Below are 22,034 nucleotides of genomic sequence, written 5' to 3'. Positions count from 1 at the left end.
GCCAAGGGGTGAAATGGAGTACACAACCATACAGTATGTAGAGCGTACAGTAGTGAGACACCTGTCCTACTATAAAGGATGGCCTGGTCTTATGTGAGGCCAAGGGGTGAAATGGAGTACACAACTATATGTAGAGCGTATAGTAGTGAGACACCTGTCCTACTATAAAGGATGGCCTGGTCGTATGTGATGCCAAGGGGTGAAATGGAGTACATAACTAGATGTAGAGCGTATAGTAGTGAGACACCTGTCCTAATATAAGGGATGGCCTGGTCTTATGTGAGGCCAAGGGGTGAAATGGAGTACACAACTATATGTAGAGCGTACAGTAGTGAGACACCTGTCCTACTTTAAAGGATGGCCTGGTCTCATGTGAGGCCATGGGGTGAAATGGAGTACACAACTATATGTAGAGCGTACAGTAGTGAGACACCTGTCTTACTATAAAGTATGGACTGGTCGTATGTGAGGCCAAGGGGTGAAATGGCGTACACAACTATATGTAGAACGTACAGTAGTGAGACACCTGGCTTACTATGAAGGATGGCCTGGTCGTAGTGAGGCCAAGGGGTAAAATGGAGTACACAACTATATGTAGAGCGTACAGTAGTGAGACACCTGTCCTACTTTAAAGGATGGCCTGGTCGTATGTGAGGCCAAGGGGTGAAATGGCGTACACAACTAGATGTAGAACGTCCAGTAGTGAGACACCTGTCCTACTATAAAGGATGGCCTGGTCGTATGGGAGGCCAAGGGGTGAAATGGCGTACACAACTAGATGTAGAGCGTAAAGTAGTGAGACACCTGGCTTACTATGAAGGATGGCCTGGTCGTATGTGAGGCCAAGGGGTGAAATGGAGTACACAACTATATGTAGAGCGTACAGTAGTGCGACACCTGTCCTAATATAAAGGATGGCCTGGTCGTATGGGAGGCCAAGGGGTGAAATGGAGTACACAACTAGATGTAGAGCGTACAGTAGTGAGACACCTGTCCTACTATAAAGGATGGCCTGGTCGTATGTGAGGCCAAGGGGTGAAATGGCGTACACAACTAGATGTAGAGCGTACAGTAGTGAGACACCTGTCCTACTATAAAGGATGGCCTGGTCGTATGTGAGGCCAAGGGGTGAAATGGAGTACATAACTAGATGTAGAGAGTACAGTAGTGAGACACCTGTCCTACTATAAAGGATGACCTGGTCATATGTGAGGCCAAGCGGTGAAATGGAGTACACAACTATATGTAGAGCGTACAGTAGTGAGACACCTGTCCTACTATAAAGGATGCCCTGGTCTTATGTGAGGCCAAGGGGTGAAATGGAGTACACAACTATATGTAGAGCGTACAGTAGTGAGACACCTGTCCTACTATAAAGGATGCCCTGGTCTTATGTGAGGCCAAGGGGTGAAATGGAGTACACAAACAAACACAAGTGGTATTCACTCAAGCCACTAGAGATGTTTGGTGAACAGTTCACGTTACCGCCAATATCTCCCCCTCGCCCGCTCAAAATCGTCCCTGGCGCCTGACCCAGCAAAGTGGCTTCTTGCCTCCTCTCAAAAACTTTAAACGACTCTTAAAAATGTCCCACTTTTGTAAAATACATTTGAAAATTTGAACTGTAAATACTGTGAATCTTTTACTGCGCACTTTTATTGCTCAATATGTCAGGTTTTGGCCAGTGATTTCATTTGTGAATATTTTTTCTTAGAGGCTAGACGTTCTCACTCATAAAACAATATATAAAATACCCCCGTCACAGCAAACCTGCATACTTAGCGAATTTCCATTTACCCTATTTGATTTCTACTAAAATATCCCCTATAAATTTTCAGATTTATTTTCTATAACATTAATTTTAGTGAGGAGTTAGGTTTGCTACTACGGAGAAGATATTGAGGTGTGTTTTTTATTGAAATATTGATAGCTTAGTATGAAATAAACCTAATTGCCAAATTATATTAAAATATATGCATAAACAAGCAAACTACAACAGTTTATTTATTCTCCATAAGAATAACATGGTAATTTTAAATTTACAATTTTTTAAATTTTCTCCGTAGTCAATGAACATTCAAAAACACTTCAATATACTAAATTATTTGTTTTTTTAAGCTCCTCAAAATGGTCTAGAGATGAATTTAGAAATTTAAAGTTTTTAGGGTCAAAAATGGGAAAAATCTATTTTTACCCCATAACCCCCCTCCCATAAACCCCTGAACTCGTTCAAATAAACGTAGGTTTACAAGTTTGTACCAAATTTCATCAAAATTGAATCATTTTTGCTCGAGTTATCGCGATAACGGACAAATATATAAATATATATTTATATGAATTTGAACGGATGGCGTTTTTGGCCTATGGGAACCTCAAAATAAAAAAGTAAATCGGTCCCGGGTCTAGGTCTTACCATGAGACCTACGGTAATAGCTTATTCCCTATATGGAAAATTCGCTAAAACTAAAAAGAACATTTTAAATTTCACCGTGCACTAGACATTTAAATTAAAATCACTTTGGCGTTTGAAAAATATCTTGATATGGTAAATAGTTCTTCAGCGGCTGTTTAACTAAATTAACAATGCCCTTATGGTGGGCAAATCCAAGATGGCCGTTGGATTCCATGGACTCCCTTGGAAAACAATGAATTCAAAACTAAAAATAAAATTTTCTAATCTCCTAGATATTTAAACTGTAATTACATTGGTGTTTGTGAAAAATATTTTTGGATGATAATTATCTCTTCAGCAGCTCTTTGAAATTATCCAAGATGGCCGCTACCTTTCAAGAAGAACTCTTAAATGATAAATCATTAAATGTTTTCCTCGTTTTTATTTAATATTTTCTACTTTGCACCTGTTTTTTTAAAAACATGAATATAATCGTATAATACTGTTTCCTACGATTATTTGTTATTGCTGTTTCCAATCTACATGTCACCAATTATGTTTCGCCCAACCATTGCGGTTTGTGGCATTCAAAGCTACTACCTAATTCAAAGCCTACTAAAAATAGGTAGGCATACCACTTGACTCAACCAATAATACATAAAAGATTATAACACCTTCTACGGTAATTCTCCCCTATTAATGTGATGGGTTTTTAAATATTTATACTGTAGTTTCGTTAAACACACATAAACTCGCCCTGTGTCAAAACTACGAATAATAGAACAGAAACGCTATGGCTTATAATGTGGAGACGATTATAAGGCTAGACGATTTGACGATCATGTCATAAAGACATGACGCCACTGGCCCAAATGTCAATACTATTAGCCGTAACAGTTTGGTTTAAGTATTTTTGACAAATCAATTTATATGTTATTAAACAAGTCTACTTTCGGGCCTGTGACATCATTTGCTTATGTTTATGATCCATGCCGTTTATGCTTTAACATTTGTTGTCATAATGCACAAGACCGGAGATACCAATTGAAATGTAACACCAATTCACTCGAATTTCAAAGAGAAGAATGAATAGAACAATTTGAGGGTACTTTCGTTAGAATCACTCTTATTCCCCTAACCGCTCTTGCCGTCGGGCGGAACTAAATGATTCTGTAATCGTATTCCGGAGTGTTTATTTAAGCGTATTACAGGGGCTGGTGTCCTGTGGTGGTCACGTGGCCAACAATGATCAGCTGATGAGGTCACGTGATCATGTCGCCACTGGCAACACCGCAACAATCGCGCGACACTTCTTGGTGTGAAACCAGTCCATAAGTAAATGTAGAACAGAGTATAGTTTGTTGTGGTAAGGATGATCGACCTAGGATTTAATGTTTGCAAATTCTTGGGTTTCTTAACATCGACTAAACATATAAAAGTAAAAGTCCTCACTAACTCACTCACTGATTCATCACTAATTCACCAACTTCCAGACTAGCTAGAAGGCTGAGTTTAGGTATACTGATTATTCAGGTCAAAAATAGGAGAGTTAAAAAGTTTTCCTAATTATTTTACTCAAGGGAAATGCCTACAAATCCTTAAATTTCAAATGTTATTATTGTGGACATTTTACTTTTACCATTATTTTTGTTTATCATACCATCTATTAGAACATTTGTATTTATAATTATATGTTCCAAATAGTATTACGTTACTAGTCCTGAAAATAGGTTTTTACCGGACGCGGGATTACCATACGAGTCCGGTAAATACGTTTTGCATGAGTGACGTAACCACATTTTACGCCATACTAATCTAAGCTAACTTAATAATAAAAACAACTGTAAAAATCCTTATATATTACCACCAGCTAAAGGACTAACAAGTGCCAAAGTGCTATAAAGTGCTAGGAATATTTGAATATTTAAATATTACAATACTTCTCTGTGCATTATTATGGTTTTAGGAGGAATTCATTAGCTTAGAAATTAAACACCACATCAAATATAGATTTTTGCAAAGCAGTTTATATAAATTTCAATGAAGCTTTGTTGATTTAGCGCTGCAACCGAAGATAGGAGAAATATATGCATAGGAGAAATATAATGATGTAGCTTATGATAATTATACATTCAGTAGATATATAAATATATTTATTACAATATAAAGAAGTATTATAATTCATTAATACAGTATAATCATTTATGCTTCCACTTTTTAAGTAAGGTGCCAGTAGTATGATGGAAAAATACATTATGATTTTAATATTCAAAAATGTATTGGGAAGAATAGAATCAAATAATCTTATCAATACATTTTAAGTTGTATAGCTAAAATTGTAATAAAATACTTCCAACTCAAAGGTGCGAAAACAGATCGGTTTGCAAATAAATAATAATTGTTCTGTTTAATCACAAAGTTTTACCTATCCTTTAATCTCCGAGGTACAAAACACAAATCAGACCAATTATTAACAGAAAACATCCGAAAGTCGTAAACAGTTTCTCAGTATCGAACCCATAAACCTATAAACTCGTCTTCAAAGACATTTTCTTGTAATTGAACAGCAACGGCAGTGTGATTGGCGGGGAGGTCTCGTTTTTGGCGGGAGGGGAGAAATAACGGCTTCTGATTGGTCGACGGTAAAGAGCTGCTGACACTAAACAGCTGATCGGGCCACGCTTGTTAGAGCAGACGATTTGTTCTCCCTCGGGATCCGGGAATATAGGAACTCTCCGGGATAAACTAAGTGTTTGGGGACTTTGAGGACGAAACAAAACTTACGTAAAAATATTTCTTCAATACATTTTTTCTACCGACTTTGCTCGCATTGTAATTTTATTTTCGAACTTTGGTGTGAAATGTGATTAGTTTCTGGTGGGAAATGTTCAAAACGGAACCGGAAGATAGAGACAGTCCACAGAGAAGATGTTCTGTGAATCTTACACCGTTCTCGATCGAAGACATCCTTAAGGATCAAGCCAGGAGTTCACAGGATCAAGCGCTAGACATGTCCAGTAAAGCTGAAAGGATCCGTTATGGTAAGACCAAAGTCGAATTAAAAATATTTGAACCGTGTCACCATTCTTTAGGGTATATAAAAATTAAAATCCTATAAAGATACATTAAACATGTAATTTAAAACCAAAACTATTTATGAAATTATTTATTAAAAACGTTTGCACACCCTATTGTTCTTTTTTTACTTATAGCTGTTCAAGATTATAATACTTCTAGAATTTCCTAATTTTTTTTTTTCATTTTAAAGTATACCGGATGTGGTCTAAGTGATCATAAATTATTTTTAAGAATTTAGTTTGTTGTTGAAAAATAGATCGTTTCTGACATAATATGACTATTGAGTTATCATTTCGAATAGCAAGACAAGAACTTTAAATTTTAAATATGTCTTCATGTTTAGAAAAGACAAAAATTTTCTATGAAGATACGGTAGAAAGTCGAAAGATTATTTCCTGAGGAATTCTTCTACATTATAGAGCATACTGAACACATCTTGGGAAACCCCTGTTTGATAGGAAGATATTTTAAATAATCTAAAATATATTTATACGTCGCTAAAGGTTATTTTAAATTTTATTTATATGGAGTTTCTATGTGTAAAAACTACAGATTGCAATTACAATTTTAACAGTTCTACCAATCCATTATCAAACAAATTGTCGATTATCATTACATTCATTTACATGTTGATGTTCACGTTTTTTCTTAGATTCTTTTGTGTATTACGCCAGGAAAATTAAGATACACACGATTAATGGTGGTGCTGGAAAAGGATTAGCAGCAAGTTATGGATGTAAATTCTTTTACATTCCGGGGGAAAACAGAATAAATAAAATAAGAAAATAAACAATACTCTTGGTAACTTTGACCTAAAGAGACTTTAACGTAAAAGAAATAATTCTTTAAATCCTGTTTCTTTAGTTGAATTTAACTCCGAATTCGTTTGAGATTATAGAAAAAAATGATTTTATATTATTATTTCCTTTATTTTATTTTAACCACATGTTAAGCTGCAAAACAATTTTGAAAAATGCACCTGGGATTAAAAGCTATCGTGTATTTTTGGATCACTATGTTTTATTCTACAACGATTCACTAAAATGAATTGTTTGAGTAACAAAAAGAGAATTACAAATCTATAGGAATTTACAAATTGTGCTCAATGCTACACATTCAGCAATAAATTATCAGCCTTTTTTGTCTGAGGACTATTGATCGTATTAATCTTATAAAACCATAAACATTCAGATCAGTTGAACATCATTGGAGGGATTTTAATCTCATAACAACTTTAGTGATAAAATATCTATACATATTTTAACGACAAAAAAATACATTTGTTTAGTAAGCCTGTTAGTTATTTTTTTTCAAAACATTTATTCAAAAAATGGGGTACCAGTCACACAAAATAATATATTTTAAACATATATTTTATTGTTATACTTATTAAAATATTCCATAATTTTTTGTTTCGGACGAAATAAAACCTAGAAATAATACTACTTTTTATTAGGGATTTACTTTGGGCAATTGATACTCCTGGATAAATATTAATAAATAATATATTCTCTGTTTATGTCAAGAAGTAGGAAATTCAACCAATAATTTAGTTTTAAAACGAATAAATACTAATGGGAAGAATGTGATAGTTTCATAACAATTATTTGTATCAAACAATTTGTAATTAATGTAAGGTAGTTTAAACAGTAAGAAATATAGGTAAATTAATAAGTAGCAATGAAAATCACATGATGCAACGAATGCAACTGAACAAATTCCTTTATCCGAATTGTTATGATTTAAAAGCGACCTAACATATCTATTACATGATAGGTTTTGTTAATGAATCTCAAATTTAATACCGTGGAAGATTAATTAACGGGTTCAAGTAAATCCATAACTTTTTGTCTTTTAAAATCTTTTGCTTAAGATTGAATAAAAAAAGGATGTATTGCCTATTGAATCATTTTAATTATTTTAGGTTGGTTAAAATCTTTTAAATATAGAACTATTTATTAAAATTATACTTTAAAATATTTCAAAGAGACAACAATAAAATGTTACTGTAACTACTGTACTAAAATCTTTGTTCCAGTTTTTAGTTACATTTATTACATACGTTTTTTTCTAATACACTGTAAGTAAACTATTATTGCAATGGGCCAAAGAGATTGTTAAAACTCTATAAACATAGCTTTAACCGAACAATATTACAATAAAACTTGTTTAATTGTTTCAAGCCATTTACTGAAAAATATGAGATTCCTCGTCAGTCTATAATCTATATTTATACGACACCAAGAGACCCGGGTGGGTATATTAAGGAGAAGTCGAGTGAAGGATGAATGTGGATCAGATGATAGCTTTTTTACTGGCCGAGACAGGCTTGTGTTATAGGGCGCACATGAAAAGAGCCCAAAAACTCAGGCAGACGCTTGAAAAGCGCTCGGACCTCCAAGGTCCCTCTTAGGACAGTACGAAAAGAGCCCGGTCTCTTTCTAGAACTTTCACAACGGGTCTTCAAAGGAGAAAGAACCAATAACACAGTTGAAATACATGAAATTATTTACAATATTAAAAGATACACTGTTAAAAGATACATTAATAAAATATAGGCTATATTATTCAAAGATATTTACATTACTAAAAGATATAGTCTGTCTTTACCTAACCTAACCGAACCAAACACAACACTATTTACTAAAACACTACTATATTATACACACACTTTATAGTCAGCGTCTCCTGTGGAGACCCGGGCTCTTTCCATGCTTAAGATTAGTGAACCTTTTTGAGGATTAAAATTTCGGGCTCTTTTCATGTGCTCCGGTGTTATAGCAAGGAACATTTATTAAAGGCCTGAGTGATCAAGGACAGCTGGTCCAGTTTAGAACTGTTCAAAAACCACTTCTCAGGATTGAACTGGTAGCCCTCTCTCTAATAACCGTGCGAACACTTTATCCCTTCAACCACGCAGCCGAAACTTAAAAGCGCATTTTTCGTCATATTGCAGTAAAAACAGCCGTTTTTAATACATGCGTTGCGTGTCTAAATTAACGGTTAAGAGCGCCCCCAATTATGATTACATACTATTATATTGCTGTAAAATATCAGATTTTTTACAATTGTAAAGAAAACTTCTTGTGCAGTTAATTCTTAAAATAGTATTTTTAGAGAGTAAAAATCACTTTTAGTCTCTAGGGAGGAAAAATCAGCTGTTGTAAACAGTTGTCAATTTCAATTGTGGCAATGGTATTGATCAAAAATTATTTATTGATTTATTTATTAGGTAAAGTCTATTTTGGCCTATTGTCAATTGCTCGACATATCGATGGTTAGTCAATGGTAATATGTACTGTAACACAATCGTAATAGACGAAATGATTGAATAAAATACATAAAAAGCGGCTTTTATGTATTAGCAGAATTGAAAACAAGCTGGAAGTCGTTTTGAGAGGTTATCTTTACATAACAATTATTTCGATTTCTACCTTTGTTTGTTAATTCATGATGCATATGACGAAAAATATGGTTTACCACATGGGCAAAAAGTATCTTTTTAACCCTCGCTCATTTTCCGACCTCGGCTTCGCCTCGATCGCATAACTTGACCTCGGGTCAAAAAGAGTCACTTTAGGCCCTAGTGATGAAATATACTATTTCGTAGAATATTTATTTAAACATTTCTCTCTAGCATCTCTTACATACAAAATTAAAAAATTACCTAATTACCATCAAAGTGGAATATAGCTTTAAGATTGTTAATACTTCTTTACAATGACACCACGGTCTCAATCCTTCAAAGAACTTGATCATTTCCCATTATTATTCTTAAGCGTTGACGAAGAGTCCACATCTTAAACCACTGCACAAAGATATATAGGCCTAAACATGTATATTAGGACAATAAATTGAAACAGTTTTAAGGCAACAACAGAAATACAGTAGAACGAGGTAGATACGAAAAAGATGTAGTTGCAGTTCCCAACTGATCAAATTGGGCAAGAAAACTGTAGGTGTTCCTATTAGAAAACAATACGTTCAATTTAAAACAAAGTATCAGAAGATATGTTTTAAGAAAAAATGTTATAACTGAATTTAAATGCTTACAGGATTGTGCTGACATCTCTTTAAAAATTACATTGATTGTATTGTATGTATCACATCTTTAGATACTGTAAATAAAAGTTATCAAAGTGAATGTTGCGAAAGGCTTTTGAATTCCATTGCGATTGTTAAATACATTTGACCAGTAATGTAGACTACCAGCCACCAGCCCCGCTTCTGAAGTCTTTGTGGGCTTAGGTTATGTAACGCATGGCGCATATTGTCCAGCAGACATTGCCGATTTCTGTTTTACATTTTTAAATTGAAACAACATTATTATTGACGTATCTGATCAGCATTTCTTTTCAATATTTTAAAGAAATATTTTGTAGGTTATTCATTGACATTTCAAAAATATAAAAGAAATATGGACTTTTGAATTGAAATTACAAAATGTAAGGATATTCTTTTTGCCATTTTTTGAATTTAATAGCATAGATTTAAATTGTGAAGAGTTTTTCGAATTTTCACTCACAGATGCTTGTTTTGTTCGGTTATATGTGGGAGAAAGTATGAATACAAATAAATCATGCCTTATTGGTCACAAAGTTTGCACGTATCTTATAAAATATATAATTAATGCATTATAAATGCTGTTTGGGTCTAAATAAAACGCCTTTGTTCGTAGTGTAAGTTTTTTCTTACTTGAGTAAGTAAAATAATAATATTAGAGTAATTATAGCTTACGTTTGGAACTTAAACTTAGAACTTAAATTACTTGTAAAGAAAGCGCTGTACTTCCTTTACATTCTTTCCGTACGGAAGGCTTCTTTCCGTGCAGGCTACCGTAGATAAGGAGGCTGTCTTCAATTTTATTAAAGCACCATCCCTAATAAGAGTTATAAATATTACATTTTTTTTAACAGGTTTCCGAGAGCACAAATAAACAGCATAAATGGATTTAAAAAAATAAATTATAAGCTATCAAGTTATATTTTGGGATTTACGGAGTGACCTAAACTTAGAACGTTCTTAAAGTTCTAAAGTTTAGAATGTTCTAAACTTAGAACATAAAAAAATAAAGTTCTCTCTGAAGAAGATGTAGTACAAGCACAAATCAACTAATATTAGTTGACATTTTTATACATATTATTCAAATTGTCAAATAATAAAAGAAATATGTTGTATTTGCTAGTCAAAGGAATTTTAGAACCTTCAATCAATGTCAGTAAAAACTGAACAGTAAGTTGTAATAAAGTAATAACTGAAAATTCGTATTACTTGCAATACACAGTTGGGACGATAACATTGTACAAAATTGTACTCAATCGTAGTTATTGTAGCTATTGTAGTTATTTAAGATGGCGTTCAACAAACCTTTAAATCGATCCTATTCTCTTACATAATCTGAACAAATTGTTTGGGTTTATTATCTACAGTTTTCTCCATCCACTACTACAACTAAACTAGTACGCTATTTATCAGAACAAGTAAAATTGGTTAAGTTGTACCTTATATGGTCTACGATTTGTATGCGTCTTTTAATTCAACTTTAAATTTAGTTTTTAATAAAAAAACATATTTATTATTTTTTGACAATTTTACACTTTTTGATGTAAAATAATACCAAACTCACTTTAAAAATTTCTTAAAAAGACCTAACTACCTTGCATTCTCTAACGTCGTCACCTTTTTGTCAGTAAATAGCATCAATTGATCATTCTTTCTTTCTTTGTACTTTTCCTTTTTTTCTAACAAAGTCAATTCAATTCTATGCAAGTCATTAAAAAGGAGATAAATGACATTTGCAATGTATTCTTGAAGCAAAAATTTGACTGATCCTCTCCCTTGTGTTGAGGGTGGTTTGCGTTTAAGATTATCGATCTGCTTATATGGACAATCAGAAATTGTTATTTCAGAGACTATGATACAATCATTTGTCTCTTACTCTTCTCTTCGAAGGCGTCAAACTTCGGTGCCGATGGTGCCGATGGGTGCCAGGAACGACTAGAAGCTTTTACCATATTACCCGCCATCAATGGACGATGGTGCATTAGCTGATGGCTCTAATGGACTTAAACTTCCGGTCCTCGTTTTCATTGTTGTTTCACAACAATGTCACTCACGATCAGTTTGTTCAGTTGGCTGACCTGTCCCGGTTTCTTCGCGCAGTTTGTTTTTACGTCTTGCACAAACAAACTTTACTTGCGAGTTAATTGGTGGGAGAGTTTGCGAGATTTAACTACTTAACTTCGCTTATTTTAGTCGTTAATTGTTTACGTTCTGTAAGGTTTAGCAGAGCTTTCGATCTTAGATTACCTACTCTGGTTGATCGATGGTGAAAATCGTGAAAATGTTGGACTAGATCGGATCGACCAAATGAATTAAATTTGTTGAACTTATTCTTTGTTTCGTTACAAAATACATGTACTGGAAACTAAAAGTCCAGGAAGGATATGCATTAAACAAGTTTAATGAAACTACCTGTCGTATAAACAATTGCTATCTTCCGATGGGTAAATTCTTAACGAGAAATGTTCTGTGATTGAAAAGTTAATTCAAAAAATTCTGAACAATTGTTCAAATCTATTTGGGATGGATAATAAATAGCGGTTAGTTAAATATAATAGCGGTAATAAACTTAAAAAATATTATATATAGTACAAATTGGAATACTTTTGAAATTTAAAGACAAAAATCTAAGCCTCTGTGCTTACCAGAACTATTTTATTTAAAGTAATGATGATTCTATCAGATGAATCTGATAGATTAATCAGTTCAGGTTTTCTTCAGTTCAGATTAGAATTTGAACTCGAGTGATCATTTTAGTAAACTTTGTATCTGAAAACAGACAACAATTTCCTTTGCTCAATCATATTTTCTATCGAATGCCTTTCAGATCACATATATTAACTAATAGGATATTCAGATTCCAATGCATAGCTTTCTTAAGTTATTAACTCTTATACAACGTTAAATACGCTTAACCTTTTACACTGATGATATCGTACATTAGTTTCACCAACTCAAATTTACTAACACCATTTTCCGATGCATGGATATAGAGTTGAATTAACTTTTGTATCAGTGATTTAGATCTAGATGTGAATTCTGCAAGTTGCCTCCTTGGATATTTTGTGAAATCCGGAACTTGTGTTGATGAGTGATGTTATGTTCGAAACTCTTGAGTGCCTTGATGTTGAACACAAACGACTGATTGAGAGTAGATTGCTGTTGTAATGGCTTACAAAAAAAATTTAAACATTTCATCATATTTAGATGTAATAGTTCAAGACTTGAAAATTACACACATAAGAGGAGATTTCAACCATTGACTATTTGATACTGAAGTAAACATCCCATCTAAATGCACATGCACACAGCTGATTTGAGACTAAAAAAGAACTTATAGCACTTATGTGAGTCAGTCACATAATGCAATCGTGTAAAAATGTATTTTCTATCTTTTTTGCCATAGCTCACAATGAGTCTTTCCATCAGTTTGTACTGATCGTGTATTATATGATCAGTAATTAACATCAACAGGATCTGTCAGTGGCTCACATCAACAACGACGATTTTTGTAGAAAAAAACAACTACTAAAACTGGTGACAAATTTAACAAGGTACAACCTTGTCAAGTGTTACGAGACATAATAAATGTAGTAATCTTCAAAAGTAGTCAGTGAACCCATAACCATATAGTTCCTGACCCTGTATAATACCAATCGAGAACAGCCCAGGATATAGTCCAGGAACCGGTTTACTTTACTACTAGAATAAGCTTGCTCTGAATTACCAGATCAAACGATTTACGGTTGTGATCTCAAATTTCCAGAGGAGATGGTCCGAACTCCAGGTCCAGGATCCCTGCTGTATCTACGACCCTCCTGTTTACCCATGACTGCCCCCAGGCACCCTGACTCCTCCAGCCGCAAGAAGCGATCCAGGGCGGCCTTCTCGCACTCGCAGGTCTACGAGCTGGAGCGAAGGTACGTACCTTACACTTCTTCACTCCGAAGTAAAAATAGCACACTTGGTTAGTCAATATTTGGCAGTATAGCTATTGTAGAGCATATATCCATACATCTACCTTCACTCCTATCTGTTCTCCGCTCTCAATCCCTATGATCTCACTTCCAGTCTTTAGAGGTAACCGTCTAATATTTTTCTTAATCCACCTATTATTTTCCTCCCCTAATCCCCCACTAAATATACCACGAACACCGGAGAAAATATGGGAATATAAAGTATTTGTAGCAGGAAGAAAAATCTGTCCCAGAAGATCCTATCACTAAGATGCTAGATTAGGGAAAGGTGTGTTGATGGTCACAAACAAAAGTGTACCATTAGGTTGAAGGAAAAAATCTACAAAGATTAACTGGGAAGATTGTTCAAGAAAACAGACTGGTGAATACGTTTCCAAATTAAACTACGACGGAGGAAAGACCGCGGGAATTTGTCAACTGAAAATATTTTACCTACCGTGTAAAACTATTGACTACAGTATACACATTGTTGACTTCCCATCCAATGTAAAAATGTTAAGCCAAAACAGTGGTGCAACCTGTTGAGATGATCTGCCAACTAATGTCAATATTCCGTGTCAAGTGATAAATCAATCAGCTGTTGGGATGGATTTTAATTTATATTTAACCCAATACACTTGTGCCCTCTGGTTAGATGGTCATGAACTTTATATATTTTCTTGGCTTCCAATTTTACATCGGGTTGGAAGTTTATACTCTGTGTATGGTACTGTGTACTGTGTATGGTGTAATGGTAAAACCCTATACTTTAGCTGGGTTTCCAGTTTTACATGGCAATAGTATAGTAAAGACCTGACGACCACGTCGCTGATGCAATACTAGTGGGAATACTCCAAGTATCCAAGTAAGATTGACCTATAGCAAGCAAAAATCCTAACTTATATTTAAGCGTACTGTTGCTTTGCATTTTGCAGAAACCACTGAGACCATTTTATGGCTTAAGGCCCCCTGCCATTCAGCAAGCAGCTAGTGTGCAAGTAGTACAGATTGCTAGTACTCCTAGCCTATTTTGTAAAGTCACGAATTGATGGTTTCAGGTTTAACCAGCAGCGCTACTTGTCAGGCCCCGAGCGCGCTGATCTCGCTCACTCCCTCAGACTGACCGAGACCCAGGTGAAGATCTGGTTCCAGAACCGTCGGTACAAGACCAAGAGACGACAGCTGCTCGCCGACGGGCCAGGGAAGAGGGTGGCGGTCAAAGTGCTAGTCAGGGATGACAGACCTGTGACCGCTGGGCATGGAAGGTACATGAGCTACGGATGAACTTTGAATTACCTTTGATGATGACTTTCATGATGAATTGAAGTATACAGGTTATTTTTGCCCGAATAAGATTTTCTTCTGTAAGGACCTGTTGGTATTCTTAAGTAAAAGAATAGAAGTAACTCTGTATTCGTGGTCATTCATTTATCATAGAAAATATCGCTTTCTGGCGAATCCTCAATAGCTGTGATTTTCCCTCATTTGGGCAATCTTTTTTTTTTGGAGCATTAAATGTATCTTTAATAAACCCATTTTAACTGTCAAAAATATATTGTTTGGCTCGGATAAGATTTGATTTTGAAAGTATATCAAAACTTGTTGGTATTCGTTGGTAAAAGAGTAATTAAAAACCTGATTCTATTTTCGTGAAACTTGATTTATTTAAACACTTTCTGGTGAACCTTTGATTTTTGTCATCATTACCTGATACATATGATTTCTTCTGAAACAATGTAGACGATTCTATTGCGATTTATTTTAGATAAATGCACCTATCTACAGAGTAAAAAATTGTCTCAAGAAGTAGACACATTTATCTCTATCATAGATTTGTTTCAAAAGCTTCATGGAGAGCACTTAGTACATTAACTTCATACGAATTATAAGCTATTCATTAACAGTATGAGTTTCTTAATCTCTTTTCAATTCCTTGATACTTGGTTATCAGGGAGTTCCGATGTCCTCAGTAAAAAAAATGCTTTGTGCTCACAAGTTTAACCTTTTCTATATGATAATATACAATCCCTATGAAAATTTAACGAATTTATACAGGAAATAGTCAAATTGAAGACAAATGAATTATTCTATGTCCATCTGAAAAATAATCAACAAAATAACTGGAAGATTAGAATGGAACTGTATAGTTTCAAGACTGCGAAAAATATCAAAAGTAGTACAAACGCAGCTGCAGCCACATATTACTCCAAGCAATTAATTATTTTCATTTAAAATTTGTGCCTACTTCAGACTGAACAGAATAGAACATCCATTTGTTTGTTATATTCTGCTCAAGTTCAACTAAAAAAGTAGAGTTATGTTCAATCACACCTGGTACAACCTGGCAAACAGGCTAAGTACTACATTATACCATGGTTAATACAAAATGTAGCACAGTCTGGAAAAGGCACTACTTTTGTAACGAATATAGTTACTGAGGGCAATCTGTGGATTGCTATAAAATACAGATCATGGCACCAGTTTCAATCACAATTCAACAAATGTTTTTTACTTTACCAACAATATAGGTTTTCACACTACCAATGTTTACGTTTCCTTAACTCCTTTGCATGTTGCAGGGTGGCAGGCATGTTCCCATCATCTCCCCTGCAGACACTGCAGCTACCCTTGCCCGCCTACTACTACTACCCCTTCCTCCAAGGAGCCGTCACCTCCAATCCCCTGCCAGACACCATGGATACGCTGGAGCCACCATCGTCCCCTTTCGCTGTAGACTAGACTTAGAATCAGACTACGTATCATCTAGTTTGAATGTTGCACTTACCATGATTCAAAAAAGTGTTTAAATTTAGTTTAGCTTAAACACGGTTTATTAAATGTTCCCATGTGATTCCTTTAGTTTTTGTTTTAATTCTTTATTTAGAAATTTTGAAATATAGTAATGTATATTGAGGTATGTGATTTGTTTACTTATCTTACGTAATTATTTTAAAAATTCTCCACGTTTAATATAAACAGTGTTTGTTTTAATATTTCTTCTACTATAGCATTTATTTTCTAAAATTATTCACTTTTTAGGACGAAAAGTCAAAATTACGATGAATTTTATATTATACCTTTATTTTAGTTTATTGTTTGTTGCAATAAAAATGTGTTAATTAAGAATGTACAAGATGTCTTAAAGTTAAGTTAAATGATGGTTCTAGTCCTGTTAATTTATGACTATTTTATAATACACAAATTTTATATAACCTCGAGTGTTCTTTGGACCTACATAATTCATTATTAGACATAATTCAATACTAGGCATAATTCGTTATGTCTATATATTAATTGGGAATCTGAACTATCATCATACCAAGTTTCAACCCTGTCTGTTTAGTATTTTTCTCGTTTACTTGTCACAAACATCCACCCATTCATCCATCCATTCATCCATCCATACATCCAGACTTTCTCACTTATAATATCAGTAGGATTTTAATGTTTTATTCAGAGCTCCCACCAAATATAGAAGCGCGTTTTAAAACTTCTGGCAACTTATAAAATCACGAACTCAAACAGGATCCTGCACAATTTGTTTTTGTTTCTCCCGAGCGGTGATGAGATTTCAGGGAAATCAGTTAACTGTGGCAGCAATCCCCAATCAGGGGTGCCGTAAAGAGCTAATGATTCATAAAACAAATAATCCGGCTGAAGATGAGTTGACATAGAGTAAACAAAACAACATCTGGCATATCACGTGCTACTGCTAGACCACCCACTACCGTACTTACACCACTTAAACCCAACTGTGGGGTCCTGCATTTAACGCATCTACATAAATATAGAGTATTGTGTGTGTGGTTAACAGAAACATCTTGGAGACACAAACCTATGACGGTCAGGAATCGTCGTTAGTTAAATTCCAATGGCTTATAAATTTAATCTCAAGGTTTACCATATGCAAGAAACATACAATAATTGAATAATCCTTCATAATGATGAAATAGGATACAATGTGTACCTAGCATATACTAATACCTTTGAACTAATCGTGTATTTGGTCCCTTCCAGGTCCAGGTCTAGGTGTTACCTAGCCACTAACGTAAATAACTATTTTCCTATGGGAGAAATTCTCTAGTAAGGAAAAACAATCAAATTAGTTCAACAAAACTTCGTAGGCCAGCGCATTTTTCTTAATAGTTCATGCAAGCTTTTAATTTTAACTCAGGAGCCGCCAATGTGATGCTCCCAGTCCAATATTACTCTTACTTACTCCCAGGGCCATTTATATCGGAGGTGATATTTGGCCGCACCAACAAATCTTCACCTAGTTAACCGGTCTTTTGCATCATCCTCCGTTGCCCCAATTCTCTCAAAATCTTCTTGCACTTGCTTCCACCACCTTAGGTCTTCCCCGGGGTCGCCTTCCTGTAGTGTTTCCTTTTAAAACTCTTCCCAGTCTACAATCTTCGCCTCTTCTTAATATATGACCAGTCCATCTGATTCTTCGGCACTTGATTTTTCCAAATACATGTCCCAGTCCAACATAATGTAAATAAAAATGATCAAGCCCATGGGATTTATTTCCGATAAGCCACCATTTGAAGTGACCATTTCTTAATAAATGATTATTTTGAACAAATTGATTAGTGAATGGATAAAGATATACGAACGTAACAAATCTGGGAACACATATTATCAATTGAAGACAGTGAAAACTGCAATCTGTGTAAAGTAAAGCCAAAATGAAGTTACTTTGAAATATAATGTAGGTTTAGGTTAGCTGATAACTTTTGCAACTGGATTTTGGTTTTATGATAAGTATAAGTGGTAAAATTAATCAGTTTTCCGACTGCACTTCATTCGAGCCACCCAACATGGTTCATACGCCAATAGAAAATTCAGCATAAGATTTGCTTTCCAAGGAGGCCGTATCAAGGATTTTAACATAGCTATGCTTGTTTAAATTACAAAATTAACATAACTATGTAAAACACACATTAGATGATCTTGGTAGAACACAATTTATTTCGAAATGTATACTACACATTCATTCCACGACGATTAAGTAGGACCCTTTGATATAAGCAGACTATAACAGATGTCAATCCTCTAGCTATTTTAAATCCGTAGTCTTATAGGATAGTTGCGGCCTTTGAGTGTTCCTAGGTTGAGGTAGAGACAGATAAGTGGCCAAGTGGCCAAGTGGCCAGTGACGCACAACACTAAGATGGGAATAGGCCACTTGAGCCACTTAGCCTACCTGCTAGAATACCAGCCTGCTGCTTAGCCTAGAACACCAGCAGTAGCAGGGCTGTCAAAACTGAACGGGACCATGAAGAAGATTATTGTTTGATGAAAAGAACCTACTGGTGACTTTGTGGGCTTTGAGTACTCAAAAACTATCTATGTACTTACCACTATGAACTCGCATGACACCGAGCAGAGAAATTACACTGGCCACGAAAGCCTAAGAAGATATTAATGTATCCCTCAGTTTGTTACAGGCTCTATTTTCAAGATAGCAGTAAAAAACTTAGCCCTGCACTTAATATAATCTATAATACAACGTCGAAACCCTAAAGCATATTTAAATTTTTTAACATACGCATATGACTATTTTTTGTACATAAAAGCGCCAACCAAAGGGTTTAAAAACCATAGTTTTGTGATTTGTCTATTATGCCTTTGTGCTGTACAATAGTTGTGTAAAAAACAGTTTCTTCCTTTCTAAATGTACACATTTTGAAGATAGGCCTACATCAAACTTAACAATCTCACTGCAGTGTTAACAACTCAAATTGATGATCAAATGTGAACAATATTGGTCTAAAATAATTAAGTGAACGTCATCCAGCTGCACAGTGTTTTAAAATGTTGTTGTTCTGGTTACCAAAGGATACTGTGTTACGAAACTTGCTTTTAGTAAAGTCAATAAATCGCGTTCTCTCCTTGTACGAACGATTATTGTAAATGGTGAACAATTTTCGATATGTCTCGAAATTCAAACACTACCTCGAGCCTTAGAACCTCGTCTTCAGATCTTAGTGCCAAATGTACTACATAATACAGGGACTATATTGAACGGTAAAAAAATAGCTTTCACTTTGGATGTTGAGGCTTAGGTCTTATCGTACCGTAGGCCTACTATTTGTTACCAGGCCAAATGAGTGATAAATACCCCCGTCGCAGCAAACCTGCATACTAAGCGAATTTCCATTTACCCGGCTTGATTTCTGTTAAAATATTCCCAATAAATTTTCAGATTTATTTCCTATAACATTAATTTTAGTGAGTAGTTAGGTTTGCTGCTACGGGGAAGATGTTGAGGTGTGTTTTTTTCAATTGAAATATTGATAGCTTAGTATGAAATAAACCAAATTGCCAAATTTGATTAAAATATATCCATAAACAAGCAAACTAGAACAGTTTATTTATTCTCCATAAGAATAACATGGGAATTTTAAATTTAAATTTTTTAAATTTTCTCCGTAGTCAATGGACATTCAAAAACACTTCAATATACTACATTATTTGTTTTTAAGCTCTTCAAAATGGTCTAGAGAGAAATTTAGAAATTTAAAGTTTTTAGGGTCAAAAATGAGAAAAACCCATTTTTACCCCATAAAACCCCCCATAAACCCCTGATCCCATGGTCCGATTATGCTGGTTCGCGAACTCGTTCGAATAAATGTAGGTTTACACGTTTGTACCAAATTTCATCAAAATCGGATCAATTTTGCTTGAGTTATCGCGCTAACGGACACATATATAAATAAATATATAAATAAATATATATATGTGAATTTGAACGGATGGTGTTTTTGGCCTCTGGGGACCTCAAAACGAAAAAGTAAATCGGTCCCGGGTCTAGGTCTTACCATGAGACCTACGGTAATAGCTTATTCCCTATATGGGGAATTCGCTAAAACGGATTACGGTACACTGTAGAGCCACAAAACTTAGCGTTCATTATTTATTTACTGCGACTTATATTACTCCCACTTTAATGTTATTTATAAAGAGTGCAGATATGTTTTGGTCTAGAAGTGAAGAAGTGTGGAGAGGCTATTAGCATGGCCGTGGCGTGTGTGTCAACACGTGATCAAGCAGGCAGTGGCTAATAGTCGAGTGTCGCCGATATACAGCAGGCCGCACCACTGCCACTTGATGAAGTGACGACGACACATTCCGCGATGGCTATAGCTCTTGTTTTTGTTGGAATTCCTCCGATACTTAAATAAAGTAGGGGTCTAGAGTTCGTGGGAAATGCGGGGCTTGAAAAGATTGATAAACTGTAGAGAAAAGTATGACTTTAGCTTAAAAACTATTTGGATCTAAGTTTTTTAGCAAAGTAGAATTTTGAGGTTAAGAAAGACAAATCATTTTTCCAAGCTATAAGATATTTTAAAGTTTAAAGCTTGGCTTCTTGAGGCCGTTGTGTCTATCGTTTTCTAGTTTAAAGAAACTTTAAAGAAAAACTAATTGTAAATTAGTAATAAAAATTCATGATCTTCTTACAATACTTACTGAACTTTAGAAGGGATTTTTTTTAGGTTTATCGAATATCTTTTTCGTACAAAAATAGATTTAAGATACAAAATAAAATTGACCTAAAATCGCTTAAACTACAAGAAGAATTAGACCCACTCCCTCTGGCAATTCAACTTAAAATTTCGTAGTTTATTAAAATTACCCAAATTCTTCACAGAAGACCATAGGGAAACCCTATTTGTATAAATCAAGCTCTGGTAGTTTTTGCCGCATTTCACTAATCTAGATCATTTGATGACGTCAATCGAAATGCCCTAAGCTGTAGACTCTCAAAGTTTAACAAGCTAATCGAACTCGCTAGTTCCATTAGAGAATGTACGTGTGTGGAAAGAAATTGGCAGAGATAATGGAGAGAAGAAGAAGGAAGAGCCATCTGATCAAGTATTGCAGCCGCTACCGCAGATTGGCCAATTGCGGCGACAAAATGGCTCCCAATCAGATCTTCTTCTTCTGCTTTCCTTTCGAGTTACATCAATAATGATTGACTCTTCACCAATCTTACCACCTCCCAATTTTCACTTCAAAAGTACCTTCTACGGTGTTCGGGTGGGTATATGAAAACTGTTTTGACTTCTCAGAAACTTTTTAGATACTGATAGGAAACGATTTGAAATAGCTAATAATTTTGTGTATACAGTAATAGCTTTAACCTAGTAAAACAACATCCAATTTTTGAGAGTAAATACAACGTTTAGTTAACATGCAATCGTTTAAAATATATTGAACAACGTTAGGGAAATAGATATCTTGTGCCATGAAATGCGAAGTTGTCGAACAGAAAATATGAAAATACCTTTTAATGATAAATAACTGATCAGAAATTCATAAAAATGTTATTTACATTTAGAAAGTAAATAAGATTGGTTACTTTCTACCCATATTTCAATTAATATCTTACTTTCATTAAAGTTTACTTTATTAGCTATATTCAAAGTGTTACCTCTGAATATATGCCTAATTGTTGATAACGAATCCTCCTAGATAGATATTATTTCCTTTCTACTTCTTTTTAAGAATTAACTTTTTTTATTTTTAGGTTTTGATAA

The 22,034-nt window shown here is 34.6% G+C and overlaps 1 protein-coding gene across 1 annotated transcript; it reads left to right on the top strand.

The window, feature by feature from the left end:
* Window positions 1-5,276: 5,276 nt before the first annotated feature.
* On the top strand, window positions 5,277-16,228 carry LOC129002545 (homeobox protein bagpipe-like). Its single transcript, XM_054430426.1, has 4 exons — window positions 5,277-5,433; window positions 13,299-13,452; window positions 14,547-14,753; window positions 16,068-16,228. The coding sequence occupies exons 1-4, from the start codon at window positions 5,277-5,279 to the stop codon at window positions 16,225-16,227; spliced, it is 678 nt and encodes a 225-aa protein (XP_054286401.1). The 3' UTR covers window position 16,228.
* Window positions 16,229-22,034: the final 5,806 nt, after the last annotated feature.

The sequence above is a fragment of the Macrosteles quadrilineatus genome, unplaced genomic scaffold, assembly GCF_028750875.1.
Source record: "Macrosteles quadrilineatus isolate MER2022 unplaced genomic scaffold, UCM_ALF_1.0 Scaffold_1__1_contigs__length_201487025, whole genome shotgun sequence".
NCBI classification, from domain to species: domain Eukaryota; kingdom Metazoa; phylum Arthropoda; class Insecta; order Hemiptera; family Cicadellidae; genus Macrosteles; species Macrosteles quadrilineatus.
The sequence above is the reverse complement of the archived record's forward strand: the minus strand, read 5'-3'. Positions and strand labels throughout refer to the sequence as shown.

Coding starts and splice junctions, on each gene's coding strand:
- LOC129002545 (XM_054430426.1), top strand. CDS start 5,277: ATGTTCAAAACGGAACCGGAAGATAGAGACAGTCCACAGAGAAGATGT. Junction 5,434..13,298: donor AGCTGAAAGGATCCGTTATG/GTAAGACCAAAG, acceptor TCAAATTTCCAG/AGGAGATGGTCCGAACTCCA. Junction 13,453..14,546: donor GTCTACGAGCTGGAGCGAAG/GTACGTACCTTA, acceptor TGATGGTTTCAG/GTTTAACCAGCAGCGCTACT.